The sequence below is a fragment of the Rhinolophus ferrumequinum genome, chromosome 8 (assembly GCF_004115265.2).
Source record: "Rhinolophus ferrumequinum isolate MPI-CBG mRhiFer1 chromosome 8, mRhiFer1_v1.p, whole genome shotgun sequence".
Lineage (NCBI taxonomy): Eukaryota > Metazoa > Chordata > Mammalia > Chiroptera > Rhinolophidae > Rhinolophus > Rhinolophus ferrumequinum.
This window is the reverse complement of record NC_046291.1, coordinates 94,636,159-94,648,866: the sequence shown is the minus strand read 5'-3', so window position 1 is coordinate 94,648,866 and position 12,708 is coordinate 94,636,159. Positions and strand designations below refer to the sequence as shown.

At 42.7% G+C, this 12,708-nt stretch overlaps 1 protein-coding gene across 4 annotated transcripts in view; it reads left to right on the top strand.

Moving 5' to 3' along the window:
• CNTNAP5 (contactin associated protein family member 5) overlaps positions 1–12,708 on the top strand; it is a 769,018-nt gene that overhangs the window by 513,965 nt on the left and 242,345 nt on the right. For all 4 annotated transcript variants that reach the window (XM_033111359.1, XM_033111357.1, XM_033111358.1 and 1 more), the window contains exon 12: positions 2,867–2,986. In XM_033111359.1, the coding sequence (XP_032967250.1) occupies positions 2,867–2,986 (120 nt within the window). The remainder of the gene's footprint in view (positions 1–2,866; positions 2,987–12,708) is intronic.

Below are 12,708 nucleotides of genomic sequence, written 5' to 3'. Positions count from 1 at the left end.
TGTGAAATGAGTGTGTGTCTTTGTCACTTCCACCTTCCACATCACATGGAAAACATCCCTCTAAATTATAATCTATAAAGACCAAGAGAAAACACCTGAAGTCACTGACATGAGGATTTCCTAAGCCAGATAACCCTACAGTAACGACCTTGGAGGACAAACCACAGACATTTGCTTAGAGTGATCAGTATTTTAACAAATGCTGTTAAATATGAGATGAGTACAAAAGATTACCTGACATTATAGAAAAGAGTCGAACATGAAAGAGACCAAAACAAAACACAAAACAAATACACCAACTAAACACACACACAACACACACACACACACACACACACACACACGAAGAAACAGTATGTGCAGAAAGAAGAAAATGTAAAACAAACTGTTATAATTAGTATTCTCAGAGATATTAGAGACATATTGCACCAATAATCAAGAATTGCATGTTATTACAAAAAAAAAATATATTCAGAGAGAAAAGCAAATACTCTAGGTAATTTAAAAATGCTACAACTGAAATAGCCCCGAACTGGAAATAATCCAAATGAACTAAGAATTAAAAGCTATCATCTCTTCACAGAAGGGACTTAGGGTCTATTAGTTTTTCATAACAAGATTTGTGATTCATTGTGTAAATGGAAAAAAAGTCAAGTAAATACAAAATTGACAAAAAAAGTAGAGGCAACGTGGCACGAACAGAATAATAATAATAATAGATCATATTTATCAAGTAATTCCTATGTGCCAAGCACTATGCTAAGTGCTGTATGTGGATTGTCTCTTTGAATCCTTACTACAATTGTATGAGGTAGGCTTTTTTATTCCCGTGTCCACATGAGAATTAATACATTGAAAATTTATTAGCTCTCCTTTGCTGCATAATGAATTATAGAAAAATGTAACATCTGGAACAATAGACATTGTCACCTCATAGTTTCTCTGCGCCCTTGAGCAACTTAGCTGGGTGGTTCTGTCTGGGTCTTTCCTGGGGCTGCTGTTAAGATGTCAGACGGGTGCAACCATTTAAGGATTGAACTGCGGAGATCTGCTTCAGAGCCCACTCCATGGCTTTTCTCCTAAGCTTCCAAGTTCACTTGTGTGGGCCTATTCTCAGGGCTGCTTCAGGAAATACAGTGGCTTCTCTGAGAGTGAGAGATCCAGGAGCACCCAAAATGAAAGCCACTGTCTCTTTATACTCTTGTCTTGAACATTACATCTATCACTTTTGTCATATTCCCTTAGAAGCATGTCTATGAGGCCAAGCCACGCTCAAAGAGAGGGTATTAATTCATGAGCAAGGTATGAATACCAAGAGGTGAGGATAGGATGAGTTATCTTAGCGGTTGCCTACCACAGGTGAATTAGCATATCTGAGCTCCCAAACATAGTAAGTGGTAGTGTGATACAAAACCATCCAGCTTGACTCCAGGGCTCAGGTTCTTAACCCACAGTGTAATCCCCTAAATGTGATCTGGGTGGAACAGCAGCAGCTCCTTTCACAGGGTTGTTATCTTGTGAGAGAGGGAGTGGCTTGGGGGAGGCACCACACGTAAAAGCTGGCATTCATATGTGTGACACACGGGCAAAGAGGAATGCGCTATATGTAGTGCTCAGTATGTAGGATGCAACTGTGACCCTCCCATTCACCTCCTACTTCACAAAGCGTGGATGGCTGCAAGAGAGAATACGTGAGTACAGAGATAACCTTGACTTCACTCTAATTTATAAAAACTCAAAACCCCTCAAGCTTTAGAACTGTACTAGTAATGAATTATTTGGGGCACTCTTCACCCTGGATCATGACAAACTGCAGCTTCATTTTCCGGGGATGGGGCACTCGTCACCGGGACATGTTGGTGAAGGGACATGTTGGTGCTCTGTCCTTAATGCTAGTGGGAGCCACTGAAATGTTTCAGTGTTTTAAGACTAGGAAGGAGACACAACTAATGTGTACTTGCTGCTCTGGGTTATACTGTTTTGTCTAAAGCATCAAGCACCATTCATACATGAGACCGCAGGTGCCTCCTTTAAACCCCCTGACTCATTCATGTTGGTGTAATGAGACTTATAAATTTCTCCTACCTGCAGATTGGTCACAGTGCCTATCTCAGGGCCCCTGTACCTGCCTCTCTCCGAGCACATAACAACCCCTGTGGCTGCAGCCAGGCTGTGAGCTTCCTAAGGCACAGACGGATTGCCTCATTCCTGTTCTGTCGCCTGGTGGCAGCCGTACTGTTAACATATATTAGGAGCTCAGTAAGTGCCTGTTAGGTCAAAATAGAGTCAAGTGGATTGAGCACCTCCGGTATATGAGTGACTGTGCAGGGCCCTGGGCAAAGAACAGTATGAGAGTGCCATTTTACTTTATTAATACAAAGTCATGACTGTGTATGTTCATTCAGGTTTCCAGCCACTAGTCAGACTCTTGATGTGAATGTGGCACTCTGCAGGCTGGAACAGAGCATCAAACAACACATGGCCACCACGCTTACAGACTCTGTAACCACTGGGGGAGGCGGCGGGCAGGGCAGTGTAGGACGATCCTAGCTTGATACACCACATGGACATCCAGGGGGGACATATACCTCAGCATTGAGAAGGGCCTCATCCGAGGTAAGGGGGGGCCTTTCAGAGGAGGTGACCTCTGAGCTGGTTACAAGAATGACTCTTAGGATGAGTGGAGGATGTGACTTCATCAAACCCTGGGACGCTTATTTGTTAAGACGTGGGGGGAAAGTCGAGGTTATAGGAGAAGGGAAGGAAGTCAACATTGACCACCAGTATAAGTAGGAGTCACTGATCCATCCAGGGAACGTGAAGAGCCATACAAAGTTTCCTCCCTGCTGCCTTTGTGTCTTCTCAGCCCTCTATGAGAGATCCTGCGAGGTGTACAGGCACCAAGGAAACACGGCTGGTTTCTTCTTCATCGACCCTGATGGCAGCGGGCCGCTGGGACCTCTCCGAGTATACTGCAATGTCACAGGTGAGGGTGCAGTATTCCCGCTCATGCTCACCCTAGTTCTGTGGTGGTGTACAGAGAAGGGAAACCCACAGGAACGGGATGCTCATGCAAACAGAAATTTCAAAGACCAGCGTCTGGGGCGCGAAGTGGTGTTTAAGGAAATAATAGAATGAGCAGCTCGGTTATTCCGTGAGAGAAGAAACTTGTTAAAACTTCTACCAAACAAGAAATTAATTATCAAGTATTTTCTGTAGATCTTGTCAAGGATATCTTTTCTCTTAAACTCAAAAATAGAAAGCAAGGAAAATCAACCAACACAAAACAAAACTCAAACCAATAGGAAACGTTGACTCAGGAGGCAGGAAAGCTTGATTCACTCCTGGCCCTGAGGACTGCCTGGATCCACACTCTCTCCCAGCTTCAGCTGTTCACCCGTGAAATGGGAAGAGTAGCTGCTACCTCTTGAGGTGTGAGAATAGTCACAGTCATGTGTATTGGAAGCAACTAAGCAGACTCGTTTTCCATTAGACACCCAACAAAAACAAGTGAGCTCTTTCTGTTTTCCCTGGCGATCTCATATAACTACTACTTCTTTTGAAAGCTACTTCTTTCAAAGCACAGAGGACCCAGTGAGAGTCCATTATTACATGAGTTCAGAAAACAAGCAGAGGATCACCAATGTGTTTTGAAAAATAATTCCACAAAACCAAAATGCAACGTAATAGTTATCTAAAAGTACATCAATGTAGTGCTTTCTCCATTGTGAGTGGCATTAATTGGCGCATGCACAGGTTTTGATTCAAGCGCTACCTTTTCGAAAGGCCATCAGAATCATGTAATGAAGAATAAAAGTGGGGGACAGTTATTGCTCATTGAGTCCTCCAGTCCTAGGCTTTTCTGCAGCAAGCAGCCACCTTTATGAAGCTCTTTCTGTAGCCAGTACTGTCCTGGGCACTGAGGATATGCAGAGAAATAAGACAGAGTCACTGTCATTTCTGAGGCTGAAAAATTGGGGAAAACAACATGCACTATCACAGGTAGAAATGCAAGCAAACGTTTGCAAACATGGTGATTAAGGACACTCGGCAATTGGTCCATCTGAGTACAAAGGGCCACGCTGTTTTTTTTTCCTGCAGAAAATGCTAGTTACATGGAATTGAACACCATTTTATTGCACTTCCATAATGCTTCATCTCCTAACGTACATATATGCTGGCTGCTTCTCAGCAGCCCTCTACCGTCATCAGAAATTGGGTCGCTGTTTTCTTTTCATGGTTGTAGTAACCGGCAGTGTTCAAAAACCTGGTCAAGTACTAGGGTTCTCGATGGATCCAGGTTATTTCAAAATGTAATTAACGTAGAGATCCCTGAGGATTCTTGCTGAACATACAAACTTCCCAGCCCCAGAAATTCTCATTCAGTAAATGCACTTTTACTGAGCTCTCCAAGTGAGTCTGATGCAAATTGTCCCTGGTGCACATTTGACCAAAAAACAAGGAAGTGACTTAGCTGCAGAATCAGGAGAAGGAGAAGTGCCTGCTCCTGAGTGGTCAGGTGTGGTCACTCAGTGCTTACCAACTTTGGCACCTGATATCATTTGTTTGATCCTCACAGCAGACATAAGGTAATATTTTTATCTCTATCTTACATAGAAGGAAAGAGAGTGTGAGAATTCCCTGACTCGCTCAAGGTGATAAATACTGGAACTAATAGTCAGGATTCGGGAAGTAAAGAAAACATTCGGATATGGTGATAATCTATATCATTAAATGTTAACTGGATGCTTCGGATTGCTTATGTTTTGCTTTAAACAGTGCTTCTGTTTGTTTTAAAAAGAAATCAATATAATTATAGACAAATTGAAGGAAACAAGAAAAGTATGAAGAAAATATTAGTCACCTATAAACCACAACGCAGATATTACCATTGTTATTTTGTTAGAATTCCCATGTGACTTTTTTCTATGAATGTTTATGTTTTTAAATATATTTTAAAATTTTGAATTTAATGGCCTTGTCCTTATATTATTAATGTGTATTTTGAAATTAAATATGTACATTAAATATAGCTTAAATTTTTAATCTCTCCAGAATAATCGAAGTAAAATGACACAGCGGGTATGATTGATTCATAGGTCTCATTTACATAGAATCTCTGCTTGTCTTTGGAAAGATTTCTCTCAGGGATTATGTTGGCATTTTGTCCAGAAATGGCTAAAGATGACTGTTTCCTTGTATTTAAATGAAGCTGTTTTGCTGATGTGATCCTGAAGGAAGCAGGACCTCTAAGTTGTGTCTGGGAGTCCATAGGCGTCGTTATGCATGATTGGACATTTCTTTTAAATATGTTTTTCTGGTCTGCAAAATATATAGGTTTTTGGTTTTGCTGTTTTCTAAAACAAACCTCTGTGTTGGCTGAATTATATAATTCTCATATTTAACTGACAAATATTTTTAGTACATAAATATACTGATAACCAAATCCTTATTTTTCTATTTGTATTACAATGGATCCATATTCATTGTAAATGCTAAGTGTTTGTAAATATAAGTGATTTATGACACTAGCAAAAGTGTGATCAAAGTGGTTCAGGGAAGAGAGGGAGGGAGAAGGAAGACAGGGAATGGACAGAGTGAACAGCACTGGAGGTGGGGGAGGAAAATGCCAAGACTTGGTCTGTGTGTCAGTCTGTTTGTGAAAAACAAGAGTTGCTGTTCTCTGCCCTTCTCAGAAGCATTACTGAGGTGATAACAGAATGGAAGCAGCCCTAGAAGGCTGGGACCTGGACTGTGTCTAGGCACTGGTGCCCTTAGTGGCAGGTCCCTAAAATCAGGACCTGGGGCCAGGTGATCTCCAGGCCACCCTCATTTAGATTCCCTGAGAGATAAGTGAGCTTCAACCAAAAAAGGGAAGTTTCTCCTAGGAAGTCTACAGGTACTTGCCAATAGATCGCCTGAGGGTGAAGCAGGACAGTTTTTGTGTGGAAAACGGTACATTTGAATCCCAACAGCATCTCTATTTACAGCGTCCCCTGGGGCCGGGGACGCGGGGCATTAGTTCCCCATTCCTGTAGGTGTGGTGGCCCTGAAATCCTCCTAGAGATGAGTCTGTGAGTCTTACCTACCACTGGGTGGTCTCTGGGTGATGAGATCCCTTAAAGCTCAAGTAGCAGCTGTCCCCTTTGGTGTAAGGCAGCGTGATCTGTGCATGGGGAAAGTGGCTAGTTTTGGGGGAGTGACCTAAGAGGCTGATAGACTTCTTTATAAAGTGGACTGAATCTAGGCCTGTACGAGTGTTGAGAGTATGCCACACCTAGGCCTGGGTTCTAAGTCACTTACCTGGGACTAGTGAGTGGGAGAAAGGGAAGGCCCAGTGTTTGGATGGAGGATTGACTGAACTTATGGATAAGGAAGCTGAAGAATAAGTTTCTGCAGGGATACCATCTGGTCTCCTTTTAACATCTAAGTGATGTACAATTCATGTCAGCTCAATGTACATGTACACATTGCAGGTACCGTGCGAACTGCTAAGGATATAAAATTGAGTCTGCATTAGTTTTTCCAGGTCTCTATAATAAAATTCCACCAACTGAGTGGCTTAAAAACAAACAAACGAGAAAACAGAAGTACACTGTCCCACAACTCTGGAGACTAGAAATCCAAAATCAAGGTGCCGTCAGGGCTGGATTCCCTCTGAAATCCTGTAGGGGAGAATCCTTCCTTGCCTCTTCCTAGTGTCTGGTGTTTTGCCTAAACCTTGTGCAATTCTAGCCTTGTAGCAGCTCTTCAGTCTCTACTCCTAAGAGGCTGACACCCTGTTTCCAGGTGACGTTGTCACGTGTCCATCTCCTCTCATGTGACTGTGTGTCTGTTCTCTTCTTATAAGAATACTGAACTCATAGACACAGACAATAGTTTAGTGGTTACCAGAGGGTCAGGGGGGTGGGGAGTGGGAGATGAGGGTAAAGGGGATCAAATATATGGTGATGGAAGGAGAAATGACTCCGGGTGGTGAACACACAATGGGATTTATAGATGATGTGATACAGAATTGTACACCTGAAATCTATGTAATTTTACTAACAATTGTCACCCCACTCAATTTAAATTAGTTAATTAATTAATTAATTAATTAATAAAAGAATACTGGCCATGCTGCGTCAGGGCCCACCTTAATAGAATATGACCTCATCTTTATTTGATGATATTTGTAAAGAGCCTATTTTCAATTAAGGTCACCTTCACAGGTACTGAGGGTGAGGGCTTTACATATCTTTTTGGGGCGGGGGACAATTCGACCTATACTAGTATCATTCCAGTCTCCGTCACAGGCCAATCATGGAGAAATCACAGCAACGATTACACAATGCGGACAATGACAGGGAGCCAATGATAGTCTTGGGAGCCTGTGAGTGGAGCCTAATTCAGCCTCTTGTGGCGTGGAAGGGCCATGGGGCGGGCAGGTGGTGTCTCTAAGACCTGGATGAAAAGTGGAGCTGCCCAAAGAAGAGGCACAGGGAGACCTTTCCAGAAAGAGCAAATAAATATCAGGAACAAAGTTCTAGGTCCCTTGAATCTGCACGTATGTGGGGCCACCAAAGTCTCCAAGTTGTGTCACTAGTTTAGAAAACTGAAAAACTCATGACACTGAATGAATAGAAAAGAAAAGGATCCAATAGACCTGAGCAAGGGCAAGTAGAAACTGTTGAAGGTCCACAGTCTGAATTACAGTTTCCCAGTAAGGAAATCTGCTGTCTCAATTCCAGGGAAAAGAAGGAATTCCTGAGCCTGCAGAGTACTTCCTGTTCCTGGTTGAGAGGGGGGGAGCTTTCTGAGTCCCAGCATCAGGACGCATTCCTCACATCATACATGGCCTTTAGCACTGACCTCTCTCTCGAGGACAGTGACTTTGTCAGACGGCTTTTTCAATTCAGGGACTGTTGACAATGGCGTGAGCATGCAGAAGGAGATGATGGGAAGAAGATCGTACTACAGAGCTAGTAAGAGGGGTCGCCACATGAGACTCAGAGAAGTGACAGGAGAGATTGTTGCCAGAGTAGGAAGGATGGTAGCGTGTGGAGCTGTGCCCTCCTATGTGGGGACAATCAGCAAGGAGCTTGGAGAATCACCTCAGTCACCCAGCTCCTTCCAGTGTCTTTGTGTCTCCATTGAGCAGACACAGCTAGAGCTCGGAAGGCAACAGCACTTACGGATGGAATGCTTTCAGTCAGTCTTCCTGGGCCCAGAGAAGGCTGCAGAGCGATAGAAAGGGTACCTGGTGAGGCAAGTAGAAAATACCCATGTTAGTCTGTTTAAAGAACCATCCAAAGAAGTCTGGGGAAATGATTAGAATTCACCAAGAGACAAGGATGGTGGGAGGCCAAATCCCAAACCTTGCAAATACATGAAGCATGGACTTATTCAATAGTCTCCAACCTGAAGAAGAGTGGACCTCCCTTTTCAGGTTAAACGAGAGTGAGATGAGGATGAATGCAAGAAACACATACTGACTTGGACAGTGACTGACTCTAAAGGTTGAGGGCTTTGAGGTCACTCAATGATGAATAACTGAAGGATAATAGACAACTAAGAGAAATTGTGACATATTAAGATGTAATGTTTTGTTAAAAGGGACATCTGGGTCCCATGCCACTACCTGGTGGTAAAAAATCTCCTGGTCTGGATGTGGACACTTTCTGCCAATGATGTGACATCGGTGATTATTTTTGGCTATGACCATTACTTGAGTAAGTAGGAAAAGATGTGTTTAAGACCACAAGGAACCCAGTGAGAACTCAGAATTGTGCTGCTGGATGAAAATGCATATAAGGTGGGTTTGCAGGATGGGTTAGAAGCTCTCAGGAAGTCAGGGGTTCTGGACACTGGGACCGATGTACAGGAAAAGATAAGAGTGAAGGAAGAGCTGGGCACAGCAAGTCATAGGTGAAGTCAGTGAAGACCTGGGGTCAGGGGGTGGGACGCCTCAGTGGTGCCCTGCCTTCCTTGGGACAATGATTAATTTTATGTTCCAGCTTGGCTGAGCCACAGTGCCCAGATATTTGGTCAAACATTATCATTAATGTTTCTGTGAGGGTGTTTTAAAGATGAAATTGAGATGTATATCAGTGGACTTTGAATAAAGCGGATTACCCTCCAAAATGTGGGTGAGCCTCATCCAGTTAGTTCGAGGCCTTAAGAGAACAAAGACTGACCTTTCCCAGGCAAGAAGAAATTCTGCCAGCAGATGCCCTTCAGATTCGAAGTGCAACTATGTTCTCGGTCTCCAGCCTGTTCAATAACCCTGAATACGTATGACAGATTTGTATGCATATTTGCATCCTGTTGTCTCCGTTTCTCTGTACAACCCTACCTAACAAGGTTAGGTACCTGCAGTCTGCATGTCTCCTGCTCTTTGCTCACCTCTCATTTTATATAGACTTCCACCATGGCGCTGATAGCACTGTATTACAACGACCAATGTTTACCTGTGTCCTCATGGGGCTGTGAGCTTCTTGATGGAAAATGAGGGACAGTGTATGAGGAATCGCTAGATGTAGTTTGCACATACTGTCATGAGTCCAGTGTAAACAGAACTCTGAGAAGTCACAGCCAAGTGAAAGATTAATTTCTACCTGTATCCTTTTATTCTTCCCTGTTCCCATAATTTATCTCAGATTAAGGTCCTGTCCCATTAAACTAATAGTTTGGAATGGTGGATGCTGTTTCAATGTCTAATCTTAAGTGTGCTTGAGTAACTTTTATCCTTTGCAGCCTCTTCTGCAAATCCAAGAGTAAAAGTGTCCAATTTCTCTTCATTGCTTCCAAGACCTTCTGTTGCTATCCACCCTTCCCCTAAGCCCTTCTTTTCATCAAACATAGAAATGACTAGTGGGAGTGGCACATATTTTGTAGTCATGTTGGCGTTCAAATATCAGTGCTGGCACATTCTAGCTGTGTGACCTTGGACAAGTTGTTTAGCATTTCTGGATCTTGGTTTTCTTTGATGAGTTTGAAGAAAACCAGAGCAAGCTGCCAAAAGAGTGAGACAGAATCATAATAGTGAGAGTGATAAGATATGGAGACTTATGAGGTTTGCACATAGGTTAGGAGCTGGATGAGAATGGAAAAAGAAATTTGCTGTAGAGATTTCCTTTACTAGGTTTTCCAGTAAAATGGAGATGATTAAAATGGCTACCTTTCAAGACTAATGGGAGGGTTAGAAAAAATATGCAAAATCCTTAGACCCAAAAAGTAAATGGTCATGAAATAGGGTAACTGGATATCAGGGTGTGATGATTAAATGTACCCTCTTTTACTGGCACTGCTGTCCTAGTATAGAAGACATCTAAATAGTCACCCTAGCTTTAGAAGATAGCCATCTTCTCTCATTAGCAATAAAGTCTTTACTCCTGCGGGTGCCATGAGATTTCTGAGGCTCTAGGAGTCTGATGGGAGCACTTATGAGGGGGAGTTTCCAGTATCAATAGAGCAGGATTAGAAGGATGAGGCAGCCTGACAAGCTTTTCCTTAGAACTTGACATTTAAACTTATTTTACTCAGTTTACATTTTACCATTTTGAATGTTAATAAGATACCTTGTCAACATGTTAACAGATATTTCCCAGCCACACATTGTCTTTCCTCTGTAGAGGACAAATGCATACCGATATGCAAAATTGTCTAGAACCACTAACAAAAACACATTTATTTACTGATGGATACAATGCCAATGTCAGGTGTCTAAACCTCTACAGAAGCCATCAGACATTGCTAGGAGTTCGCAAGGAATGTTTAGTCAAATCTCTACAGGAAAACTTGTTTTCCATCCTCACACAGCTCCTAATCTGTGTGCAAACCACCTCACTAGTCTCCATGTCTTATCACTCTCGCTATTGTGGTGCTCTGTGTCTCTCCTTTGGCAACTCACCCTGTTTTCATTAAAACTCATCAAAGAATACAGAAGGGAGCAGGTAGAGAAGCCACAACTGAAGTCTCTCTAACCTGCCTGCACATAATTGTGCAGTGTGATTTCAGTTAATACATTATCATCCACACTATTGACCGAAGGAAAGAAAAAAGTCCATTCAGGTAGGTCGAAGAGTTGTCGGCCTTCCTTCCCGAAGTTGGAACACTGTCAGTGAGTTTACGGTTTACAGAGTGAGAGTTAGCCATTACACAGAGCGGGGACAACTTATGGCACATGGAGTTCTCGCTGAGCTTCTTAGTGTGTTGTTAATTATGGGCAGCTATATTTTACCCCTAAGAGAAGTATAACTCAGTTGTTGGTGTCGCATGCATCTGTAATAAAGCTCTGTCCTTGTACCTTCTATTGGCTTCTCCCTGCTGATTTCTGCTGTGAACACTCCACTTCCAATGCACACACACCACACACACACACACACACACACACACACCAAAAATGAAGTACTAAATTTCATTGCCCTGACAAAGCCTTCCACAAGAACAAGCTGGGCTCAAGTTCGCAAGTTTGTGTTTTACCATATGTTGGATAGCCACCATTGCCGAAGTACTGCTGCTGGAAAGTTGTCACAGAGTGCATACAGTTGAGCTAACTATCTGCTGGGAACTGGGCTAGTTCAAGATGCATAACTGTGAAGCAGCTGAAATAATTTTTATTTTACGAGTGTGTTGAGGAGGCTAGTAAGTTATAGAAACAGGATCCCGTTTTAGCCCTCAGTTCTAATGCTTTTTCTTCACCTGGTGTGTGGTGCTTCTTATCAAAGGGTCTTAAGACACGGGAGGCAAACTCCTCTATTACTGTGAATCGAGATGCATTGGTTGTCTACTAGGCCAGACGCTGAGGAAGCACTGAAGATACAGAGATGATTAAGATACTGTCCCCCAAATCCACAGAGTCTACATCTTCTGTCCTTGCGGTAGACACCCAAGGAGACACCCAAGTTTTCACCCTTCCCCTCCCTGATGAATAATTCATGCAACAGCCAAAAGTCTCCTTTAAAAACACAGTTATCTTGCCTCGCCACCCCTCTCTCCTTCTACCTGTGGAAATCTCAAGCTCCTTATTCATGGATTGTAATTGTTAAAGGGCATGGTGGTGAGGGTATATGAGCTCCTACGCATTACTTAAAAGTCTTAGAACAAAACCTGTACTTACTACAACCTCCAAATTATTATAGTTAGTATCTATTATAGTTATTGTCTGTGGTATCACAAGAAAGCCGTTGATCTTTGTATCTCAGTTTCTGACTCTATAAATGGAGAGTGATGGTAACAGCTTTAGGCTTGGTATGTAGTCCATTACATGAGTTAACATTTAAATAATGCTGGAGAGTGACTGACACAAAGCAGGTGGGGAAGAAAATGTAGGTCTTTCTCCTTTTCTCCTTTCCTCCCTCCCTCCCTCGGAAACACATCCACTGTCATAATGGGCGACAGGCTTACTTGGTCAGGGAGAAGCCCGAAGGCTGTGTCCCTGGTAATACAAGAGTCATTTCCTGTTTAGGACTCATGTATGGATGACACATATGCTGTGACTGACTGACAATTTACTCAATTGGAATAACACTTGTATTTCAGAGGGATGATTGCTTTCTGAGAATGAAGTGATGTCCAGAGGACTATTTAAGATGAAGAAGAATGATAACTTAATGGTTTAGAGAAAGGAAGCCTTTTTTAAGTGTCTGTCTCCCTGTTTAATTCCTTATGCTGTCAGCCAAGATGTGTTGACTACGTAGGGATTCCAGAAAACTGATCTCTAAGACA